The sequence below is a fragment of the Lissotriton vulgaris genome, chromosome 8 (assembly GCF_964263255.1).
Source record: "Lissotriton vulgaris chromosome 8, aLisVul1.2, whole genome shotgun sequence".
Lineage (NCBI taxonomy): Eukaryota > Metazoa > Chordata > Amphibia > Caudata > Salamandridae > Lissotriton > Lissotriton vulgaris.
The window spans coordinates 469,091,374-469,117,778 of record NC_141696.1 but is presented as its reverse complement, the minus strand read 5'-3'; the positions used below and the strand labels follow the sequence as shown (position 1 = coordinate 469,117,778).

Genomic DNA, 26,405 nt, shown 5'->3' with positions numbered 1-26,405 from the left:
TTGCTGGTTACGGTGCATCCTTACAGGTGCCACCAGCGGAAAGACCTGCATTTTCCATAATTCTAGTGCCCCCCTTTCTGCACTGCAATAGAAGGTGCCAGGAATGGGATCAAAACCATCAAATGTGATGCGGTGGTACAACAATTAACAGTGGGGAAGGGACCCTTGAACTTATTCTCGAATAGGCAACCCAACTGGCACAAACTGATAGAGCAGTCCTCCGGAGAGCTTTGAAAACACAGGCACAAAAGATATACATAAATAATTTCAAGATGTGGCTTTTCTCTGTCTTTATGACATCATTGCAAACATAAGGTTTCATCCCAAAGTACTCATAGATGTGTTGCAAAAGTATGGGGAGAAGACCCTGAATTTTTATTTCCCAAATTAAGAGTACCTCAAAACACCACAAGACCACAAGAGAGGTGGGGACAATATGTTGCTCCTTTGTGAGCTTTGCCTACCATGATGTTAATCCAGACACCACCACTCTATATGAGGAATTTATCAAAAATTATCCTGGAACATTTAGGCATAGATACGGAGATTCATCAACAGAAGTTATTTCTAGTCATCAGACTTTGACACAGAACAAGAGACAATAAGGCAGAGAAGGGAGAAAGAAGGAGAAAGCAGAGGGGCAGAAAAACAGTGGTCCATAGATGAAAAGATACCAATAAGAGTGAAATATAGGAGCAAAGAGAGTATGTTATTGGATGAAAGAGGCAAGAGGTGACACAGAAAGTCTTCGTATTCGGCGACCCTAACGGTCGGCAGCGGCCCGATAGTATTATGAGAATCAACTCGGCCCCTGCACTTATTTCCTTACAAATAAAGCACTGCTTACACAGTGAACATGACGTTTCCTACAGAGTGGCATTATCATATAGGAGACAAGATGAACAAACGTTCCATGTTAACATGTTAAACAAATAGTTGGAACTGCTAAAGAGCATGTATTTGTATTTATTACTGGCCAGATTTCCTAAAATATTCAATTTCCATCTAGTGGAAAAACACTGGTTCTTATTTGATCCTTTTTATCTCCCTTACAGAGGGGAGACTTACAAAGACTACTAGAGGACTTCTCTTTCTGCCCTTTTTCAGATACTCCTGACCTAACTAATCTAATACAAAACCATATTCTATATGAATCCATAAAATAGTAAGACAAATATCATACAGAACACCCAGAGCTTGCCGAGTAGCTCATAGAGCAGCAAGATCTGAAACAGAGAAAGAATACATTACAAATTAGAGTTACTGAACCTTCTTGCAGTTTATTGGACTCCCTGATAACGTTGGTGCCTAAATCGGATTGGAGAATTAGATTTTGTACTGATTTAATGCCATCTCCAAATTTGGCTCTCATCCAATGTCTAGAGTGAATGAAATTATACAACAACCCGGAAAGGTGGTTTACCTACTCAGAAGTGATCTCACAAAGGGAAACTGGCAGATCGCTTCAACAGTTGTTCAAAAAAGAGTCATTCAATATACTATTATAACCATTGGATCATCAGTGATGTTCGTAGATCATCTTAGCATCTCATAAAGTGTACTTGGATGCTGTCATTGTATACAGCAAAAGATTGGGAAAGGCATCTTGTCCATCTTAGGATAGTCCTTAATGCCATCATAACTACAGGCCTATTTGCAAATCCTACATAAGCCCTTCATAGCAGCCACTGAAGTCACATATTTAGAATTGGTTAATTGGGCAGGTGGGTGATGGGGAGTTTCATCAAATCTCATGTAGACAAATATGAGTCCATCAAGTCCAAATCTTTCTCGAAAACAAAAAACAGTTCCACGCTTTCCTTGGCCTTGTGGAATTATGATATGCATTTGTTTCCCATATATACATCTACTGACAGTCCCCTTTCTGACTGTCTATGAAAACAAAGAACTCATTGTTTGGATTAAGTATTTCAGGCCGCTAAACAAGCCTACATAAGCTTAAAAGGCAGTCTTTGTAGGACCCTTGTTCTGGCTTGCCCTGGGGTCAGGTAACCATTCTACCTCCAGACTGGTGCCTTAGGATATGGCTTTGGAGTGGTGGTTTCACAACCTGCACCATAGAAGTAGACTGACCTTTACTGTTTATCAGTTGTAAAAAAAAAATTGGCTCAAGAATAAAAATATTCCACAATAGAAAAAAGTGTTTGTCCACTAACTGGGCCCTACAATTGCAATAGTACTACCATAGGTCATCTGCACTCCTCAAAGACCATGCTGCTCTTCTTGTTTGCTTCCAAGGCATAAGCATACTAATCCTCTATTTCGTTTGTTGGTTTTTGACCTTATAACTCTTCTAATTTCGGACATTCCACCACAGAACAGTTTTTGAGACCACTGTTGAATTTCTATCTATTTCTATCTATTTCTATCTATTTGCTTAGTTTTGCAAAGGCTGTGGGGTAGGTATATGATGGGGTACCTACTGACAGCATCTGAATTTCTCAGAATACACAGGTATCTGAGACTCTTGTTCCTGAAAGTATACGAGACAGGAATACGGCATTGAAAATGACAAACGACTAGAAAAAAATGAAATAGATAACAATGTTGTGTCATGAAGGATGGACTGAGTGAGGAAGGACAAAAGCAGGAGAGAGAGTAGAGTCAGCGTTCAAACCAGTAAGAGACAGAGGAGGACAAATATGAGACAGATGCTAAAAAGAGTAACATCATTGATTTGACCACACAAGATAATATTGTGATTATTTGGAAAAAGGACACTGATGCAAGTGAGAGCTGGGCACTGTGTTCTCAACCTTCACATTCCTGAGGCCAGACCATAGCCTAAGGGACAGAGTAAGACCTGCAAGACTGGCGCTACATTCCTTGTCTTTGAAAATAAGTCACCAAATATCTATTCGACTGCAACTATATCAGTGGAAGGTCGCTTAAAATAAACATGGGAGTTCACTTAAACAAATGAACCTGATTTTCCCATAATTTTAGCGTCATACTTTTCTGCACTGTAATAATGCACCAGGAGGGATGAGAAGCTTACAGGGCATCTTGAAGTTTGCCAATTATTGATGCGTAATCTCCAATTTCCACCCAATGAATCTCCTCCTTGCGCAATGACTATAACTGACAGTAAATGTTTATTGTAATTAATGCCATACAGCAGTGTTTCCCAAATTGTGGGTCCTGGTCCAACTGGTGGATTGCAAACCCATTTTTGGTGGGTGTGGTGTGAAAGTCGAAGCAATATATAAAGATTCCTTTATGTTCTGTATTTTTGTTGTCTCATGTGCTGCGCTTCAAAGACAGAGGTCAAATGTCAGCTATTTCTACTTCGGCTTATTTTCGTTAACATGGGGACAGGTGTTTACAAACTTCTATAACTTTTCAGTCAGAGAAAGAAAAGTAAAGCAAATTATGTGGCAAGCTTGTTAGAGTACATGAAGTGTGAAAGGAAAGGCTGCACGGTGTCATTTTTTCCTAACACACAACAAAATGTAAATACCTGTAAATGAACAATTTATTTATTTATTTATTTATTTATGCAATTTTATATAGCGCGGACTTTACCCGAAGGTGTCAGAGCGCTTCACAATAGGAACAGAAAAGATACAAACTGAGAACGTTACACGAGCAACAGATTGCAGAGGCATTCGTTATGTTACATACGGTAAAGTGATAATTGTGAGCAACCAAGAATACATGAGGTAGTAAAAATTGTGAGAAACCAAAAATACATGAGGTAGACAAGGTAATTGTGACACTTGTGAGCAAACAAAATACATGAGGTAGTAAAAATGTGGGCTACCAAAAATACATGAGGTAGTAAAAAGTGCTCAGGAGGGAAAAGTGACAAGTGTGCAGGCTACAAGAGAAAATAGAGTATAATTTGTGGTATAATACTGCAGTATATGTTACACACTCAAGCACAAGAACAAACGATTACGTAGGCAAAAGTAGCACTTGTGCAAGTATCAAAGGTAAAAAACCTGTGAGAGGAAGCAAACCGTGTGTTACAGGGGCAAAGTGGTGAGTGCAAGTTGCAAGAGGGTACCAAACACAAGTACATGGATAATACTGCAATAAAAGGCAAACACTCTAACCGCAAGAACACACTGGGAAGGCACTTCCATGGACATGAGAAGTAGAAATTATCAGTAGTGGGAGATCTTCCTACAGACAGAAGAGAGTTACTTTTGGAGGTGTCTCTGGAGGAGGAGAGCTTTGAGGTCCCTTTTAAAGGCCTGGGAGGAGGCTGTGGTCCGGAGCTGAGGCGGCAATGAGTTCCAGATTCTCACTGCGTTGCCTGAAAATGATTGGGCCATCGTTCTTTCCTTCTTGAAAGTGGGAGGTTCAAGCAGTAGATTCTCCGCATTGCGTGAAGGTCTAGAACCTCCAGAGAGTTTCAGTTTATTCGCCAGGTAGAGAGGAGAAGAGGAGTGCAGGGCTTTGTGGGTGATACAAGCGGTCTTGTAGATAGCTCTAGCCTCCAAGGGAAGCCAGCGGAGGGTAGATAACATCGGTGTGATGTGATCGCTTCTTTTGGCCCCATAAATGAAACGAGTTGCTGAGTGGAAAACAGACTTAAGTGGGGGCACGTGGGATTTGGGGAGGCCAGTAAGAAGAGAATTGCAGTAGTCGAGTCTGGAGAGGACCAGTGCTTGCACCAGGGTTATAAGGTCCCGCTCCGCGAAGAAGCGACGGATTCCCCAAAGAAGGCGCAGTTGGTATCGAGCTGATTTCGCAATGGAATTGATGTGGGGAATTAGATTAAGTTTTTTGTCTAGTATGACACCAAGGGATTTGGCGCTGTCGACAATGATGGGTTTATTGTTTAGTAGATTCATCTGATCCATCCATGATTGAACCGGGGGAGGAGAGAGTGAGGAGGAGAAGAGGAGGAATTCAGTTTTGGAGGGATTCAGAATCAGTTGATGAGTTGACATCCAGTTTTGAATGGAGTTGAGAGTGGAGCTTAGGATGGAAAGATCGTGAGTAGAGGCAATCTTGAGGTAGAGTTGAGTGTCGTCAGCATAAAGATGATAGTGAATCCCGGATTTACTTAGGAGATTTCCCAGTGGTTCTAAATAGAGATTGAACAGTGTGGGAGCAAGTATCGAGCCTTGGGGAACACCTTGACCTACCGCCACAGGAGGTGAAAGACTGTTCGCTATTTTGATCATTTGGGATCTGCCAGAAAGGAAGGATGCACACATTCAGCAGTTAGGAGACTAACAATTAAGCACTTTTTTTGTGATTCCGAAGTCTGACAGGCACAAAGATTTTAATAGGGTCAGAACAAATCAAGACACATTACTTGGTGAAGTACAAATAATATTAATTGAAGCCCGATTATCACACGTTATAATGTGTGTGCAATGTAGTTTAATCAGTAAAACTGTATGTCTGTGCAAATTTAGTGACCATTTCAATGAAAAATGTACTGCCGGAAAATGCCAATGCGCTACCACACAATGCTTTAGTTACATTAGAATGTTGCCTGCCTCATGTCCATTAAAGCTAGGTGAGTCTCGAAAGTTTGTTGTATTAAAGTAAAGGGTTAAGGGTCTAAAAGGTTTGAGAAGCATTGGCCTAGAGAGTTTATCTACTGAATTAAGAAGTGGTTCTAATCATTGAAATAAATAGGACAATCGCTTCGCGCTGGTGCAATATTAATAGGTCTCTACAAGGTGCATGTAGGACGGACTGTCAATTTTAGACACAGACATGATGCAAACGTTTTAAATTGAAAAACGTTAATAAAAAGTTGTTTCGCAAAATAATGCACCAAGTTCGTTAGTTGTTTATGTAAGGGCTGCATTGGTGTTGAGAGGCATAAATGACCATGACTAGTGATTCATTTGTAAAAAAACATAAGTGCCAGGGCTTTCGACAGGAGGCAGCTTGCACCAGCCCATTTCTCCTTTTAGCGCCGCCTAAAACAGAGCCTACTACTAGCCAGGAAGTGGGAAGAGGGTGAGGCGTAATGGCCAGAGCTGCGGACCTTGTTGCTGGGGGGCCAGGTTCGAGTCAACGGCATTGGCTCAACATCCTGTGATTGAGGGCAAATAACTTAATCTCCCCGTGCCTACCAAAAATGAGTGTATCCTGGTGCTAATGAAACTATAGCGTTGGTGTTGATGATTAAGTGCCGGTGCTGAGCACCAGAAACCACCAGCACAAACTAAGCACTGATGAGCATAAAGAAAATTGAATTACGTGCTACCAAAAATCGTGACAAACGTTTAATATAGGCTTGTCTCTCCTGCTAAGAAATGTAGCAGATAGCAAACTAGCTTCCGGATAGTGAAACGGATAATGATATGCATCGATTTCCAGAGTTTTCAGCATGATCGCCCCTCGCTGTCAGCCTCGCTGTGACATCAATTATTGTTTGGCTTTTATCAGTTGCAACGGCTGGAGTAACACTCATGGACTGACAAAAACAAAACCAGTCACTGCTCGTCTTTTTTCCATTAAATATCAGAGTAATGAAACTGTTACAACTTTTAAATAACTGTAACAGGAGATACAAGGAGATACAAATACTATTTTTGTAAATTATGTGTTACATTTTAACACTACACCGCCCGTTGGGTGATTTACTTTGTTGCCTATAGACAATGCAAATGTATACATGGGAAAACTAGTTAATACCAAGCACTGGCAAAGACAATAGAATTGAAACACACTTGAATGCTGACGAAAAAGCAATCAAAAACAAATGCTTGATTGTTAAAGTGCAATTCATTTACAAATATATATCACTGCTGTGTGTAAAGATGAAATAAAAGATTAAGGGCCAGATGTACGACCATGTCTTTTAGCGACTCGCAAATTGCGCTAAATGCCACGTACAACAGTGTCTGAGACAGTGTTAGCGATTCCTAATGGAGTCACAAATTGCATGCCTCGTGCATATTAATGAGGCACTCGCAATTTGCGGCCCCATTAGGAATGGCTGGCCCTCCCTGGTATGGTGGCCTGCTGGGCTCAGCAGACTTCCATGTCTGAGACTGCTTTTAAATAAAGTAGTTTTTTTTTTTAATGCATCCCGTTTTCCTTAACCGCATGCGCGCTAGCGGAATTCCGCTCGCACGCTGGGTTTTGCGAAAACGCATGTTACGTGACGAGCTGGGCTCGTCATCAGCGTGCGAGCGGGCTACGCCATGACGAGCCCAGCTCGTCATCAGCGTCGAAGGGGTTAAAGGAAAATGGGATGCATTTAAAAAAAGAAAAATGAAACGTTTGATTTCATTTTTTAAGGGCAGGTAGTGGTCCCTGGGACCACTGTCTGCCCCTAAAAAATTATTTCCCTGCATTCGCAAAGGGGAAGGTGTCCCCTTGGGACCCCTTTCCATTTGCGAGTGCTTTACCACCCTCTTGAAGAGGGCGGTAAATTGCGAGTGTTTTGCAACCACAATTGCAATCACAAAACGTTCTTACATAGGCCTCTGACTTGCTATTAGGAAGGGGCGCCCTTCGAACTCCCCTTCCTAATAGCGACTCACAATTCCTGTTTAGCGAGTCGCAAAAAAATTGGGACTCGCTAAATAGGGATTGTACATGGCCATATTAGATTTTGCATGGGCAAACGGGTCGCAAACCCATTTGCGCATCCAAATAGGGTTGTACCTCTGTCCATAAGTGTGTGAAGAAAGTGTACTTCTCATGCATTCAAATAGATGGAACAATATGGCCATGCAGGGGATAGGAAGACAAGGCAAAAATATTCCTATGAGCTGATCCAAGGTGTAATTGAAAATGTATCAAGTCAATGACTGAAGGTTTCTGAGGCAAAGATGCCAACAGCTGAAGAAAGCTGCACCAAAGCCTGTTAGAGAATGTGTAGAATATAATATATTCCCCAAGAATGGTGCAAGTCCCATAACAGAACTTTTACTAATCCCTTAAGCATCTTTTAACACAGTACTGATGGAGCAAGGTAAATAACAAGATTTTGTTCAAACTTGTGAAATTGATTTCCATATCAATTAATTTAATTAACAAGCTTGTGATTAAATTAATTAATCAACTTAGTTTAAAAATGCAATCATCAGTACACGCGGGATAAAACTAATGTGCTTTATGTTGCAAGTGAAAAAAAAATAATAATAAACTAACCTTGTCTATTGTCTTTGTCAGTATTAAATGTGGAAGTCAAATTGATGGTATGTGCTTATTTTATGTGCTTATGTTATGTCTTTCGTGATAAAGGCTCATGGAGTTCCTGCCATTCAAAAAGGAGAGGTAACTATAAAGCTGCATTTATGTGCTTCTGCTAGGTAACAGAATTAACAGGATTTATTAATCAAGGGGGAGGGTAACAGAATGTGTTTCAATTCTTTAATTAATTGATGTTTTGTGTTTGTTTAATAATAGTTTCCAAAGTGAGGCCTAAATATGGTTCAGAGAACATGGCTGACAGAGCTGCAGACGTGAAACCTTGTCCAGAGTGGAGCGTGTTGCACATGCGCAGCAGTGAAGATTTTTACTGCATTGACAATCTGAATTAAAAAGCAATTTTTTGGGTCATGTCAAATGTGCTCATGGAAAGATGACCCAAGGACAGGAACTTGTAATGTCTGCCGAGGTTAGGAAGTTGACGTTCGGAGCTCGAAGAAAAAAGTAACCTTTTTGAGGAAGTCAAAGACGTGGAAATGAAAGACAATAGGGGCTTATATGAAGAGTCGGATGATTTAATAATTTTATCGTGCTCTGACACAGAACGGCCAATGAAAAGCTTGGATTTACTGAAAAGAATGTAAAATGTAGAAAGTTTAGCTAGAGAGAAAGGTATAAAGTCTGACACTACGAGCAAGGAAAAACTCTTACTTTCCGATTCGTGACAGTATCGTGACATGCTGATGGACCTTTGGCGCATGTAAGGACAGGAGACTTTAATTGATTTTTCCTTTTAGGTAAAGTAAGAAATAGACGGGGAAATAGATTTTGGGAATGGGAAACTGTTATTTTGCTAATAATTCATGTCTTTGAGCTTACTTTGAATGTCAGTTTAAAATTAATTTCCTTATTAAAATGCTGCTTTTTATTTGCTATAAAATAAAGACTCTAAAACGTTAAAGCTTTTCTCTTATGAATAATAAAGATAATAAAAATAGATTTGAAAAGACAAGCTGGTCTTGTTTATTCATGGTCTGGTTTCCATCAGTTGATCCAATCGCCTTAAGTGATTTGTTTAATAGGAAATAAATGTTATAAAACCATGGTAAGACAAACTGCAGTTGTATATAGTAATGTAAATATTTTGTGAATAGAATTATTAATCAAATCACCTGATTAAGTTGCTCAAAAAAATTGTCTCATTAGGTGTTATGGGCCTGAAAATGTGTCTGAAGTTTAATGGTGAGTATTGAGGTGATAAGTAGCGTTTGTGAGACAGTTTTTTCAATCAGAGCGCTGGATCAGTACCATGCCCTTTGCCTGGTGATTAGGGGTAGTCTATATGCCTGGTGTTGGTGGAATGTTTGAGATGAAATAGTGTGTGTCAAATGTTCTGTCTGGTGTGCTCTTTTGGGTGTTGTTTCTTAGTGGCATGTGCTGTTGGAAACATATTAGCCTATTCTATAGCATATCTATATTGTCTTTGATGTATGTGGGATGTTCTGTTTATTATGTTCTGGTGAGTGTGCATGTGTGAGAGAGAAAGAGTAATTTCAAGATGGCAAGTATTTATGAGCTATGTTAATTAATTTATCTACATAGCTCAAACCTAGCTAGAAGAGGTTACACAGCATGTATGTATGTATGTATGTATTGCGTACTTTTATAGCGCAGACTGTCACCCAGAGGGTATCCTGGCACTTTGACTCTACCTAACTTTACGCAATCACAAGATTACACTGCCCTGGGGAAGAGATGGGACTTCAGTCCTTTTCTAAAGGAAGAAAGTTCCCTCAGATTTCTCAGACACAGGGGAAGAGAGCATGGTTCATGTAAATGGTAAACACCCCATGCATATAAGTGTTTGGGTGGACAGATTGTGTCATGCAGATGTGCTGTAAGGAGGCTTATGTGGTATATAAATAAAGAAATAAATAAATAAGGTGATGTTTGGTGTGTAAGAATGGTATAATGTTGAAGGCATTATCCATGTTGTCACTATGTGTTTCACTTGAGTAGTTGGACAGGTTGGTGTGATCATCTGTGAAGAGGAGGTTACTTCAGTGTAAGGTATATGCTGTGAATGTGGTGTATATTGTCCTGTGGTATTATGCATCTGAGTGAGGTAATATGTTTAGGAGTGCGCTGTAGTAGTGGATTGCTTTGTACAATGATGATAATGGTGGGGGTGTGTCACTGGGCTTCGATGTGTGTGGTTTACTGCTCTATGGTTGTCTGTTTTCAGCATCTGCCACATGATTTTCCTCTTCATGCTTCAGGAGGACAAACTTAGGTTGCTGTTTTACACAGGGGATGGTCTTTCTTGGTTGGTAGTGTCAATAGACCATACCTAGCCCACAAATGTGGGGCTGAAAGGCCTAGGGGATGAGGGTTTTCTTACAGAGCAGCCGTGGACGAGGGGAGTGCCCCATTCCCAATCAACACATTCCATGTAGCTATTGTATAGATCCATGGTTCTCTCTGAAGCTATTCAGGTATTGTGGTCTTTCATATACCTTGCATCAGCTGAGGTAGTGTTTTCAAACAATTATTGGAACTTGAATAATGTTCCTTACCATGGATTGTCTGCACATTATGAAACAATTTTACTGACAGAGCAAAAGCCCATAATGCATAGCTTACAGTATAGTGTGTTAGAGGTGTTAGGGAAGATTGTGATTAATGAAAGGGAATATTACACATCTGTAAAGTCACCAGGTTGTTCCAATTACCTGATTATTTACTAGAGAACATGTACTAATGACCCACTGAGATTCAGTGAGTGGAATAAATCTACTAGTTAGCACTTCAGGGATTTCTAAATAGACACTTATGAGGAAATTGTATGCTATTGTGCTTTTGTTTTTCATACAATAGTAATCATTTATTGTCTTTGATACTTGTATAATGGCATTGTTACTTATTCAGAGATGGTATTGGATTGTGTTCAGTTGGGGCATGATGGTGAGATGTTGGTAGGTGTGGTGTAATAGGGACATTATGCTAGGGGGTGGACTGGATAGTCGTGTGTGCTGCATGGTCTGGAAGTATTTTGAGATATGGCATTCACTGTTCTATGATGTTCAGGAGATTAATGAAACCAGGCACGATATGTCACTTGTGATATTGATATAGTTTTAAATGGAGAAGTATAGCATGTTGCTAGGCACAGTGGACTGCTGTGGGGTTGGGTGTAATGAGCGGTGTGGTAAGGCGTTATGTGGAGGAATAGCTCTTAGGCTGGATGGAGTGAAATGTTGGACTTAGATGTGTGGAGTTCTATGGCGATGGATTATGCCTGTAACATAGGCGAAAATGTTGTGGATGTGTTTGATTTGGATTGATATGGTATGGTTTGGTGAGATGGGCTGATTGTTGATGCAGTGGAAGAAAATGGCTAGCTGTGGTGTTGTCTGTGGTGGAGCACAGTGATGAGGTGGCTGTTTTATGCTCTTGTGCTGTTCTATGATTGATCACCTTATTTCTGACTAAACATTAGAAATTGAAACAAATGTTTAGTTCGATCAAACAGATTCGATTTTATTTAAGTTTCTTTTTGTTTCATTCATTTATTAATTTTTTGTTTGGAAAATTAAATTGAACCAAATTTATCTTTTAAGACCTTATGTACACAACACAACACATGAAATCACATATAATTGAATATCTATTTACAATCAAAATTCAGAAAATGAAATGTATATCCTCATTATCACATTTAAACAGTCAATCACACTACTTTCACACCACAATACATACAAGATATATCCAAGAACAGACAACAACAGAAAACATATAAATTATTTCCAAATTGTAATCATGTGAATTACAATTAAGCCATGAGTGATTCTTATATTTTACAGGAAACCATTGATATTTTAACGATTTTAGTTCTTTTTAGGCTTAAATAGTTTTGACTATTTAAGCCTAAAAAGAACTAAAATCGTTTTGCCGCTTGGACAATTCCCGCGGCTACCCTCAACCATATCATAATCACGTATGAACGAACGCCGCTGAGTACCTCGTTCCTGCGGCCTCTTCGATTCATTCCCTTTATAGCACACATTGTTGTCTGTAAATATTCTTTCCTTTAATTCATGATAAGTTAAGGACCACTGTTGCCTAATAAAAAAAAACCTTAGGGTGGAGGCAGGAAACAGCTTATTCAAGTGTAAGTAGGGTTGTTCCCAGCTCCGCCCTCCCATCCTGCCCGTGATTGCCCATCCCGGCACACCTAAGCCCTGTATTGTGTGGGGCTGTCTAGGAGGAATACACAAAAACAAACTGTCAACTACACCCAGCCATGTGACACAGTGACAGGCTGCAGGCACTAACTGGCTGAGGCAGGAAAATGCTAACTTCTTTCTAAAATGTAGCGTTTTCAAAATTATAATTTAAAATCCTACTATACCATAAGAGAGGATATTTCATTACAATCCCAAAGACACCAAACATGAGCAGGTTACCTCCTCCCATTTGGAAGATATCACTTAATAAAAGTCACAAGGTAACTCCAATATTTTCCAATAGGAGAGGTAGGCCTTGCAGTAGTGAAAAACAAATGTAAGACTTTTTCACTACTAGGACATATAAAACTAAAAAGTACATGTCCAACATTTTGACTACACTACACCCTGCCATCTGGCTGTCCAGGGTCTACCCTAGGGGTGACTTATATGTATCAGGGGTTAGACCTGCAAAAGGTTTATTTTGCCATGTCAAAATGGCAGTTTTAAACCTGCACATGCAGGCTGCAACAGCATTCCTGAGACATGTTTACAGGGCTACCTAACTGAGTGACAATCAGTGCTGCAGGCCCACTAGTAGCATTTAATTTTCAGGCCCTGGGCACAGGTAGTGCCAATTTACAACGGACTTACTAGTAAATTAAATATGCAACTGGGTATACGCCAATTCTGCCATGTTTTGATGAGAAAGCACAAGCACTTTAGTACTGATTAGCAATGGTAAAGTGCACTGAGATCTAAAAGTCAACAAAAACAGGTTCAGAAAACAGGAGGATGAAGGCAAAAAGTTTGGGAATGGCCCTGCAGAGAGGGCCAGCTCCAACAGTGACATTTAACCCAACAGTAACAAGGTGCTTAAGAACAGTGAAAACTAAGAATGACTCAGCCAATAATTGTTTGGATCAAGTAACATAAAAATAAAAGAAGCAATATGAACTGAATAGGAAGGCTCCAATTGGCTTTATGGAGGCAACGTGAGACTTAAATGACTTAAAGGCAATTGAAGTTTGTTCCATAAATGTGGACCTAAAAGTGGAATTGGCGTCCTCCCACTGGAATTTATTGAATCTGTGTAATCTTGAGTAAGAGTGGCTATAACCCAAAAGCTAGCCAGGCCTCTCTGTTCCATAAAAACGTAATTCATCAAACAGAGTGCCATGAAATGAATTCTCAGTTTTATAGGTAGCCAATTTGGGTTCAGAGAAATGACCTAATTTGCTTAAATGGGCAACTCTATGAAATACAAAATGTTCATTTTTTGTAATTTACTGATGGTGGGTTCTGGAAGCCTCAGGTAGAGGTTGTTGTGGTTTAGGGTGTGGTATTGCGCTGTACTTTGTTAAATAATGATGCTGAGTGATGTGGGGTGATACTATAATATGCAGTGGGTTTCTATAATGGGAAATTATGCTATCTGCTGTTAGGAAGTGCAGTGTAGTTTGATTCTGGTGTGCAGTGTGATGTAATGTTTCACAGTGAAGAGGAATGGGTTATAGCGTTTGATAGTTTCTGTAACAAGTGTAATGGTGTGGTGTGGTATGGTGTTACATTGTACAATACAGTGTCATGAGGCATAATATATAGTATGATGTGGTGTTGGCTGATGTGTTCTAGGGTTGTATGGTGTTATGTAGTGTTGAACGAGGGCATTTGGTTTCCTATGCTGGTTTTTTTCTATAGTACGAAGACCCTGGGATGGAATCTACAGTAGCATGAAGGACACTTTGTGCCAGACCGGTGTCAATGCAGGGTGAAGAAAGAGCAAAAGTAGGTGAACTCTAGGTGCCAATGAGTAAGGTGTAGGGCAAGGTCAGTGAGGACAAATACAATGTAGGAGCCAGTGGTGATGGAAGATGTCTTGCCGTTGCTTATTGGTACAGGTGCAATTGGACTAGGGGCAGTGTGAGTGCAGGCGCATGCTGATCTCAGTGTCTATTCCTGGAGTGGAGTGCAGATGCCACTGGGTGATAATGAGGGGAAGTACTGATGTATGCATGTGTAATGTGGGTGTCAGATTCTTAAGGTATGGTGCAGGTGCAACACAGGTTTTAATTGTGCAGACGTAATGCTTTTGCCAAAGGCTTTAGTGAGAGAATCGGTGTTTGTGAGTGCATGGCTCAGGTGTAGTATATGGGTGTCAGTTGGAAAAGTGCAGACAGTATTAGTTACAGCAGGTCCATTTTAACTAGGGCCACTAGAATTATGTGATTGTGGGCTGTGGCGTTTTTTGCATAGTAATGAATTTGACAGTTGCCACATAATCTGGTGCATAATCTGTAGATTTTAACCAAAAAAACATTTATTGCTTAAACGGATCAAAAGTTACTAAAAACATTGCAGCATATGTTCACGCGCAGCTGAAGGCCTATCACAAAGATCAACAGGTCATCTTTAAGTTGTTTATTTCTGTATTTGGTGTTAAACTGGTACTAATGAGGTGAAATATTTGACCAGACAGTATTACCATGTGTAAAAATTTGAAAAAAATCAAGAAACACTACAAATATATGTGCCTTGTTATGCCGCATACATATGCCTTTTCTTGCCGCATAATTTAGTCAACCCTGCTGCAAAATGTAGTGCTACCCTGACAAAAACTCCAGTGGACCTGATTTCAACTGAGCTGCTCTGCAGATAAAATAAAACAAGTACAAAAATCAGACAAAGCCAAACACATGTGCCCAGTGACAGTTTAGCTTACTAACGGACCCTCTCCAATCATTTCTGTATATCACCTCTGACGTCAAGTACACTAGGGTATGGCCACACTTGCAGTTCGCATCACCCGGTTGTCAATGCTGGAAACAGTTTTTTCACAGTTCACCTGGGTACGGTGAGCCTTGAGTGAGAACTTTGCACTGCGGATGCAGACCAGCCATTTCAATGTTTATTTTAAATCATCACAGATTCCTCTGAGAAAGGTGAATATGTGACGAATTCCCAGCTGCCTTACGCGGAAAGAAAATACAATTTCTCCCACCGCTATCCACGATAGCTTAGAAAATATGTAAAATAGGATGCTCTGTATTTTTGACAAAAATGTGTGTATTTGATATATTTGAAGTCAAATAAAATCAATCTCAAGGCCTCAATTATTCCTTCTGACGTATTTTCATCAGCAGCATATTTTGGATAATAAAAGAGGAACGTCTTTTAGTCACAAACTGTGGGTGCAAAAATTCTAGTGAAGCACCAGTCCTGCATTTGGAGTAGGTTTGCAAACATATGGATTCTTAAGGGTGCAGATTCAAATATTAATTGGTTGTACATGTTTTCATTGTACCTTTCCTCTCTTTATCAGCAGGTTTTTTTATTTTTTTTATTTTTATAAAGAATACAACCACAAACACTTTTACAAGCGTTAGCCAAGACGAATAATAATCGTTTATACATTGTTGTATATATAGCTAGCCCCTATTAGGTTTTTTTGAGAGCGCAAAAGATGTAAGAGGGAAAGGACATAAAAAATTAGTGGTGAAACAGAAGAAGATTAGGACAGGCATGAAGAGAGATACAGTCTCTGTACATTACATTGGCATCAGCTATACATACTGCATTACATCTGACAAACTTCTTTTCGCACGCCACATTCGCAGCATTAACATTATTTATCGACAATAGATATTTTTTTGTTCGAGGCAACAGTCACATGCTTGTTTTTACACCACGCAGCTTTGATATCTGCCCCACAGGCCCCAGGCACGTCCACGTCAGGTAGCTGCAGAGTGTATTTTACACTTCCGGGTACTAATTCTTATTCCGGGCACGAGTCAGCAGCCTTGCTGGCTGCGCTGGTGGGTACTGTGTTTTCAGCCTTCTGCTCTCGTATTCTGGGGCTGTTGTTACCTGTGCCTACAAATATTTCTGGCAAAAGCCCATGTACTTAAAAAGGCCGGCCCTTCTTTATCAAACTCCGATCCAATAAATAAACAAATAGAAGCAAATATAGTATTTGCCTTGTGCTTCTGCGATTAACACTCAGTGCTACGTAAAATAAATATGTATAGATATTTGAAGCCAGAGATCTAGCTATGTAATCTAATTTAGGAGCAGCATTCATTGGAGGTAATAGCGCGTGAACACTGCCCAAGGTAGGCATCACTCTCACGTGTGAATATTTCAGGTGTAGGTGATTTATTAAAAAAGAGAATTGAAGAAAAAGCTGCACAGTCTTGTCTTAATAAAGGCGGTTACCAGAAGAAAAAGTGCGCAGAATGTTACTATGGGTTACAGTGACGGGCTGGCAGAAGTTAATCCTTATGGTTTGAGTCTAATTGTGAACTTTTGGGTGGATACAAATGAAAACTAGTGGAGGCTTTATTCTTTAGAAAACTGAAGGTTATACGAGGAGACTTTATTCCACACAGATGTGCACTATAGGATGGACTGTGGCAGGCACCAAAATATAAGTGGACAGTATTTATGAACTGGGTAGGAAAGAAATGTGGCCCACGTTTGTAAATCAAGTAAATGGACTTTTAAGACATGCTGCCTGGGTGGTCTCTGAGGAGTGGGAAACTGCGATTATTTTAGCCAATAAGGCAAGAAAAGTGTGCTGTAAAATTAATTCTTTGGTAGCAATTTAAAAAAAAGCTTTTATGGCTCAGAATCCACTGTAATTAATATCCTAAAAAGAAATAGGCTCGTGCGCCATCCTGATCGGCTGGTGCAATATCAGGTATGTAATAGAACATTTTCCAGGATTAATTTTAGCCACCTTTCCAGCCCTCTGTATTTCAAATACTACATAGAAGCGTGTTTAACACTTATGCAGCTTATTATTTTGGAGTGCTTAAATGCGGAACTCACCATTTAGACAGAATATGCTTTATTATACACATATGGCTCTCTGACTTGAAGAAAGAGTAAACTCTGATCTCCATATTTATTCCCTTTAGCTCATTTGCTCTGCTTATTTCGAAATTAATGAAGCCCTTCAATTAGATTGGCACCCTGCAAGCTGTCTGCCATCAGTGTAATTTAGGAGGGTCCCAAAAAAGCACATTGGGCAGAGGCCCTAGCAGGCCTCCCTGTAGCTATGGCCCTAGGCAAGTCTTACCTGCTGGCAACAATGTCTGAGGGAGTGTCTCTGGCAGGGTGTACCCATTCTTCCTGGCAACAATGAGGTGAAAGGCAGCGCAGAACTCCAACAAGTTAAGAGCGCCATCCCGGTCGACATCACTAAGCTCCCTGAAAAACACAAAAAGTAACGAGATCTTAGAGGGATGCGCATGAAGGAACAATTTCAGATAAGTGGGATATGGAGGTTTTGGTAGGAACTCCCGTTTTAGCGGTGGCCCCTACTGATCCATGGAGCCTATAACACACTTTAAAGACTAACTGTAAGTCCTTTTGTTTAAATATGTGCATTACAAATCCAAGACAGTGGAGAAGCATTTGTCAGACAGCATGAACATGAGCAGCACTGGTGACCAGACGTGTCTGTATTAATTTTTGTCTTTGCAGCCCAATTTTTAAGGACCCTCTCTTTCCCGTGTTCTATCAGTCCCTTGTTTCTCTCTATCCATCGGCAATTACTTTGTTTTTCTTCTTGATGTTCGCTTACAATATCTAATTTTGCTGTTTTCATGTTGCCTACTTTATGATTATTGCAATATTCAGTTTTTCTATTTGGTCTTGTATGCATTATTTGCTTTTTCCTCTCTTCAAGGCACTGGTGTGTGTTGCCATTTTTTCCGTCTGTATGTGTATTGCAAGGCATTGGTATATTTGGTTCCCTACCTAGCACCTCTCTATTGTCTGCAAGTATCCTGGAAGACAGCATTGTGACAACTGAGGACAGTCACAATTATCATCCTTCCTTCAGAAAGAAGGAAAAGGTAAGGGAAGTGTGATCTACTATTGACACCAGTTACCCACAAGCTCTCCCACACATTATCTATACAGTACACAGCACAGGACCGGCTGCTTAACACTTTGGTGTATTCAGATGGATCACCGGAGAAGACAGGTGTGGACAAAGGGCAGGGTCTGTGAGGCTGCACTCGGTGGGGTACATCTGCTGTGTTTATCATTGGAGAGGCTTGGTCTGACAGTCGGTTGGAGATCCCAGTACAAGTATACTGGGCTTGATGCACAACCTTGAAAATAAGGGGCCATTTTATAAAAGGAGCACTCATCACTGAAGTGTGGCAAAAGCCCCCACCAACGCATTTGTGCTATGCCTTGTAATAGAAATTGAACGTCAAGTCATCAGTGAAGCCCCATTTCTGTCTGTGCTGATAAGTTCCTGGCACACCATGACAGGGTGGATGTCTCCCAGATCATCTGATGAGGATCACAACCTAAGGGTAATCCTATTTTAACTATTTTGTGGAGATCTTGGGTTTGCAAGTTAGCTACCTGTTACTAATTGAGTTTCTGGTTGGCAAAGGTATGCACCCTGTCCAAGCAGAAGCCACACTCCTAGTCAGAATAAGCTAGGTACACACTAAAAGATAACCTGTGCTCATCCTCTGCTAAATTAGCACAGAGCAGCCAGGCTCATGTAAAGAGGCAATGTGTAAAGTATTTGTGCAACACACACAGTAACACAATAAATACACCACAGAAAGACTCAAACTGGTTTATAAACATAGATTATTATTTTATAAACAAAACAAAATCAAGATGACAAAAATTAAATGTATAAAAGTTGAGGGATTTAATTTTAGAAGAATAAATGCATTAAAGTGCTTGGAAACAAGTAGTCCTGAAAAGGTTACTTTAGGTCGGGCTGGACCGTGGCGAAGTCAAAGTTCCAGCAAACCTCAGAGAAGCTCAGGCTGGCTACAGGACCCACGCAGGGCCTGGTAAACAAAGTAACTTTCCTGGTCGCAAACAGCAAAATGCGTCAATCTCCACGCACTGAAGGTGATGCGTCAGTTCTGAAGAAGGGTGCCAGAGTTGTCAGGTACCAGAGATGTGAGGTGTTGAGCAATGCAACAGATTCTGCTCCACAGTCGAGGGTATGCATCAATCCCACCGAATCTCAATGGCGGTGATATGCTGTCTGATGCGTTGATCTCAAGAGGCTGATTTTACTCCTGCAACCAGAGCAATGCTACAGTTCTGCTACGCATAGACAGGTGTGTCAAAACCTGTGTTGCAAGTATCGGGCCACTTCCAGTGACCCAGGTAAGAAGCAGGGGTAGAGATTTTGATTTCTCAGAGTCTCAAGCAACAGGAGACAAGCCAACAAGCACTTGAAGATCACTTGAAGTGAAGGCAGAGTCCAGCTTTCCTTCAGCTGAGTCAGAGAGCAGAAGGCAGTAGAGCAACATAAAAGCAGGCTTTCCAAGTCTGCAGCCCAAAGAAGATTCCCTTTAAACAGCAGAGCAGTCCTTCAGACAGAAGTTCAGTTCAAGATCCAGAAGTGTCTGATTTTAGGGGGGCAGAGACCCAGTACTTATACCCAAAAGTGCCTTTGGTGTGGGGGTGGTGACTTAAAAGCAGCTCTCTGAAGTGCACAGGTTCCTCTTTCAGCCCAGTCCTGTCTGCCAGGTTATCTATGGGGGTAGCTCAGTCCTTTGTGTGGAGACAGGAAACTACCTATTCAAGTGAGGTTTTAGCGTCTCTCTTCCATCCTGCCCAGGCAAAGCCATCAGAAGGCAGGATGTATCTAGATGGATAGTCAGACACACCTATCCTTCCTGTGTTGTAGCTGTCTAGAGGGAATGCACAAAGTGTAGCTGTCACAGACCCCAGAATTTTATTCGAGACAGGCTGTCAGACACAAAGAGCAGTAAGTGCAGAGAAACGTCCACTTTTGAAAAGGGGCATTTCTAAAATAGTAATGCTAGATCCAACTTCACCAGTAGACAGCTTTCATCATTACCATTCCAAAGATATGAAATAGGAATTACGGCTTAAAAGTGTATTGAGGAATTCCCAATGCTAACCTATCAGAGGAGGGCTGTTTGTCACTACCAGGACATGCATAACATAAAAGTACATGTTCTACCGTTTGCTTACATAGCACCCTGCCCTTTGGGCTACCTAGGACCTACCTTAGGGGTGACTTATGTGTAATAAAAAGGGGAGTTTAAGGCTTGGCAAAGGGTTTGAAATGCCAAGTCGAAGTGGCAGTAAACTGCACACACAGGTCCTGTATTGGTAGGACTGAGACAGGTTTGAAAGGCTACTTCTGTGGGTGGTACAATCAGTACTGCAGCCCACTAGTAACATTTACCTTATAGGCCCTTGGTATATGGTATACCACCTTACAAGGGACTTACATGTAAATTAAATAGGTCAATCAAGTATACACCAATAGCACATATTAAGGGAAGAAACACATGCATTTTAGCTCTGATTAGCTGTGGTAAAGTCCTCAGAGTCCTAAGGTCAACAGAAAAAATCATCAAAATGTGGAGGCAAAAAGTTTGCGGAAGGGCCACCCTAGGACTGACAAGTCCAACACTACCTATAATCGGGAAGTTACAATGTTCACAGACACCGACGATGCACAACCACTTAAAGAAACGCTCTGCAGGGGGCCGTTATTCCTGTCGCACAATGGTGTAAACTTTATCTTAAGTAAGGTATGTTTAAAAGAAAGTCAACCGAAGGTGACAATTTAATGTGTTTAATATATGTGAAATGTGACCTGAATACCCTGCAAAATGGAAATCAAAAGATAATAAAATATGTTATAAATAAATTGCAAGATGATGGGGTTTAAACCAGTTAAGGCATCTATACAAAAGGCCTGGGCAAAAAAGGAAAGTAGAGTCAGGAAGGGCTAGGGCTAGCCAGAAATCCACAAGGCGAAATGGATTTTTGGCAATCTACTACATTTCAGAAGGTCAACATGTATGTGTAGAGAAAGAGGTAGGGTGCTCCAAAGGGATGAGCCTTGCATATGAAAGGTCATTCCTTCAAATTTCTTGTAACTAGTCAGTGGGATGGATAGCAAGTTAAGACTGAAAGCACTATACATCTGATGGTAAAATGACGGACAAACAACATTTACAGGCAATTTGGAATGTAGCGTGCGATCACATACGTTCCCAAAACCTCTTGTGCAATAATTACTTTCAAAACATCTATTACAATACGTAAATTTCCCATAGCATCTTGGACCAGATTATCATTGTATTCTATTGCATAAAGTAACAATTTAGCTTAAAAATATGTATTTGTAATTTGGCAAAACAGTCTCAAAAAGTAAAATGTATTGTCTTTCACTTAAGCTGGAGAATATTTTGAGACTAATTTGAAACATGTGAATATTTTGGAATGGTAAATGGACATTTAAGGATACAAAGATAAAACAAAATATATGGGGAGACAGAGAAAAGGGAAATGCACATATAAAACATATAATAAAAGAGACTTGGGGGTTACATACAATTATTATATGATTATATAAATAAAACAAAAACAAAAGTATATATATAAAATAAGGGGGGTTTGGAGGGCTTTTCCCCACAAAGAAACATCGTGAAAACAAAGTAAAAACATAAACATGTCTGTGTGCACACATAAAGGAAAGGGACACATAACACGTATAAAAGGGAATTTGAGTGGTTTGTTTTCTGTTTACCACCAAACCTCAAAACAAAAAAAGATAGTTTGGAGTATAGGGATGTATGTGTTTGTGAATGGAAATAGATAAGCAAGCGGAAAGGTAGACATATAGAAAAATAAATGAAATAAAAAGATGTTGATGGATGATCGAAATTCATGAAAAGATATTGTATTCAAAATAATACACTTCAAAGAAAAAAGATGTTATTGTAAAAGGTGTTTTTGAAAAGTGAAGTCTACAAAAGACTTTTTGGAAAACTATGTTATCACATGGAACCAATTTGGAGCATATAAGATTTTATGGACAAGGCAGCTGAATAAGAAATTTCCTCTTCACTGTACAAGAAGCCAGTGCAGGGCCTTCATAATAGGTGCGAAGTTATCAAGTTTGTTCTCACTGAGCAGGATAGTTCTGGACTATTTGGAGTTTGGATATTGATTGGATTGGGGGTGCATGATAGAGGCTATTGCAATAGTGAGGGTGACAACGGTATTGATAAAGAGCTGGGAAATGTTTGTCTTACACTAAAAACCAGTGGGCATCTTTTCAAAACATATAAACAGTTAGGCTACGAAAAGAAGGAAATGGCATATCAAATAATATGTTGTTTGTCTGCTTAGCTCAGCAACGCCTCGGTCCACTGTGTGAGGAGTCCCGAGGCAGTCCGCATTCTCCCTCATAAAGCTCCAGAGTTCGGGAGGCACAGACAAGCGACCACTGCCTGTTTGTCCCCAAGCCCCATGAATCCACTCCCACATCAGTGAATTAGCTGCTAGTAGCTCTACAGGTAACATTTGGCATGGGGCATTTATCTGCACATTCATCGTCTTGAGACTATGGGGAAGATAGAATTGGAGTAGGGGGATCTTCAGTAGTGGCTGGTACCGAACGGTGCATGGGGGGGCGGTGGGCAGGTGAGGGAATTAGGAAAGAAAAAAAAACTTACCTGGGGTCCCCTTCGCCAGCCGCGGGCTCTCCTTCAAGCAGGAAGCACATAGCCTCCCAGAATCCACTGACCAATCACAACGCTGCCTTTCAGCAGCGTTGTGTTTGGTCTGAGCACCCTGATTCGGCGCTCAGACAGTGGCTGGGCATGTTCTCCACCTAGGCTGTATAATACAGCTTATAGAGAAAATGCACAGCACGCATGACGGTTTGGACGGCCGGCCAAACCCTCATGCGTGCTTACGGTGCAGCCACCATTCCTCCTCCCTCAACGGACATCAGGGGAGCCCAGCCCTGACCGTCCTAACAACCTGGCTGGCTGCAGTGCAACTGCAATAGTAGAAATTAAATGATAATAACGTTTTATTATTATCATTTTATTTTTCATTTGCGCTGCTTTAAAGGATTGGGGTGACGCTCCACTGCCTTAGCGGAGGAGCAGCCCCTGGGGATCTTGGAAAGGTATGAGTGCAGCAGCTTTGGTGAGGGACTGTTGATTTATTATCAAATAAGAACTCACCAATTGTCATAACACACACAATATGACATGATGCAGCTCAATCTACACCATTTGATGAACATAATATTTGTCAGATTATATTTCTGCATGTTTTTATGACATACAACCACCTGTTACTGCATCCATATTCACAACACCAGCCCACACAAAAGCAACCTACACACAGACGCAAAATTGGCCCACACACTGACCATTCAGACTGGCCCGTTGTAGTTCTGTAGTCTGAGGGTCTGAGGTTCAGTGGTTCCGAACCCATTCAATAAAGATCGTCGGAAATAGACGATTTTGGTGTCAGCGGACCGCAAATCACGAGTGCGGTATGTACGAGTGTTTTTGCATTAATCGATCAATGAGAACACTATGTATTTAGGGATTTTGTTTGAACCTTCGGGTTCCATTTTGTGAACGGCAGCCATTTTGTGTGGTTGCCCTCACATAGGCCGATGACTACGGCCGAACGAGTCCTTGGGACACGTACACCTTAGCTGACTTCTGAATGACCTGGCCGAACTGACTCCCTTGCCCGAGGCTGACCTCGCTGAGCCAGTTCCTTGTTAAGCAGCTGGTCAGATAAAGATCAAAGAGCAGGACATGCCGAAGTTTACAGCACACTGCACCCACCTTTCTATCTTGTTTCCAATCTGTTTCTGCTCCTTCCTTTACGACATAATCACTGATTTGGGTTGAGGTTTTATGATGGGTTTGTCCGGCCTGATCGAACAGAATGAAATGTGCTTGGTCATTTCTGGTGGGCTGGACAGCGGAAAGTGGGTTTGCCGTCATGCGATATGTTTGAAATGTCACAATCTGATTGGTTAGTTTGTATGTAACTGATGCCACTTTGGAATGTGATTTTTGGCATAAAAGACCATGCCCCGCTCATTGAATTTGTGCAGCCTCTAGCGAACCACCCGTGTTGTGCTTCGTAGATCTCTGTTTCTGGTTGCAGCCAATAAACTTTGGTCTTTGACGTCATCAAGAAGCGTCCTGTGTCTCTGTTTGCCAAGGCAGGGGAACTCAAAGGCATCGGGCATTTTCCCTGGCGCCGCTGGGTTCTAAAAACCCGGTCCTTCAGTTGGCGCCCAACGTGGGGCGACTTCAGCGGTACCGGTCCAAGCCCGAAGATCGTGGAGAGCTTCGTGTGGAAATTCTGGAGGAAGGCCTGCCACTTCATCGACCCCTGTATGTCCTCGTGGTCCGAAAGTCTTTGCTGCGAGGTTCCCCGCCTTTTGACGGCTACGAAGGACTGCTGCCCTGACTGTCGCCCTGTCTTGGAGCCTAGACGTTTGTAGAGTGAGACGATAGACGGGTCTCCTGGTGACGCCATCGACATTTCAGTTAAGTATGAGTGGAGCGTCTCCCAGTCCTTAGTTTGTTTTGGTATCCCTTCGTGGATCGCTTTAATTTGGTACCTGCAGGCCCCAAAGCCAAGGGACTCGTGTATTCACGAGGCTATCGTTTTTAGATTTCCCTTGTAGTTTGAAGCTAGACTAGTGAGCAAGATGCCTGGTCTTAGCAGACTTGGAAAGATATTTGGTTGTGGTTGTTCTAAGGATTCCCGGTTAGAGGATTCGTGTCCGGTTCCTCCGATTGGAACTCCTACATATGAACTCTATGTGAAGCATGGTGTAGGCCCTATTAGTTATAATGATACCTGGGTAAAATATACGAAGAAAGACGGTGTCCTACAGTGGCCCCGTTACGGTAGTTTTGAAACTGAGATTCTAGGTAACCTCGAAGTTAAACTGTTCAAAAAGAAAGCCCGGCCGGCAATGTTTGACTCTTTCCGCATATGGCGCAAAGAAGCCAAACAGAAAGAAATAAAATCAGCGAAGAAGAATGAACGAGAAAGAGGTTTGTCAATGGTGCAAGCTGCTTTAGCATATAGAGATATGGAGGAAGAGCAAGAGAGTGAACAGATGCTTAGGGTTAGGAAGTTAGCAGTAGATAAATGCTACCCAGTTTTGCCGCTTAAAGAGCAGGAAGTAAAGAAAGATCTTGCGAAAGATCCTTTAATGTCGCATCTATTGAGTTCGCCACCCCCTTATGCACAGAATGCTACGGCACCACCGCCACCAGTTGCAGTTGTGCAACCTCCGGTTGTTGTGCCACCTGCAATTCCTCCACAGCCAGCTCCTCTTCCATTGGCTACTATTCCTTTGGCGCAGCCTCCTCAGGGGCCGCCAACTTTGCCTCCTCCTTCGTCTGCTACTCCTACGCCTATCTATAATACTCCTTCTGTTCCGACTTTGGATTCTTCTACTATTGTTCCGTCTTCTCTTATTCTTTCACCTTCTCCTTCTGCTAGACAGAGAATGACTACTGCAGTTTCTAGCTTCTTTTCTCCTTTGTTGGGACAATTGGGTATGTCCCCTGTTAACGAGCGTAGACAATCACGTAGTCAGTTGCCTGACACTGATGAGCGTACAGTTTTGGATCACATGGCGCGTAAATGGGTTATGTATGCTTCTCAGTATGGTCTTGAAGGTGTTATGGATGTTTTCCTTCAATGGGAAGCACCAAAGCAGCGGTACGTCTTTGAGATGATGTGTGTGTTCCTCCATGAACAATGGGTTGAGGAAGTAGGTAAAGCTCCTAATGAGTTGTACCGTATATGTTCCGAATTTGCGAAAGGGACCGTTGTGGGTCCTCATGATGTTGGGAGAGCAGTTGCGACTATATTGTCATTTCGTAGTGACACTCCTTCTGAGCGATTGTTTGAGCCTGATTCGTCAGTTAGGAGAGCAGCGCCTCAGTATCCGATGCGTGAGGTTCCTCCGGTTTGGAGACCTGCTGATCCTAATGCTCAGCCACCTGTTGTTGCACATTTTCAGCGTGTTTGGGTACATGTTCCTTGGAAGCGTGTTGAAGTTTTGGCTATTAAGCAGTCTTTGCCTGATACGCGCAAAAATCCGGCGGGATATTATAAAGAGCTCACTCAGACTGTGGGTTTGTGTATCATGAACTTAGCAGACATAGACATGTTGTTTGGGAATGTTGTTCCACAGCCTATTTGGAGTACGATTCGTCACACGGATCATGCACAGGAATTGGGCGATAC

General features: G+C 41.3%; 1 protein-coding gene across 6 annotated transcripts in view; it reads right to left on the bottom strand.

The window, feature by feature from the left end:
• REPS2 (RALBP1 associated Eps domain containing 2) overlaps positions 1-26,405 on the bottom strand; it is a 1,031,179-nt gene that overhangs the window by 450,153 nt on the left and 554,621 nt on the right. For all 6 annotated transcript variants that reach the window (XM_086934261.1, XM_086934263.1, XM_086934264.1 and 3 more), the window contains exon 8: positions 17,407-17,537. In XM_086934261.1, coding sequence (XP_086790387.1) covers positions 17,407-17,537 — 131 coding nt within the window. The remainder of the gene's footprint in view (positions 1-17,406; positions 17,538-26,405) is intronic.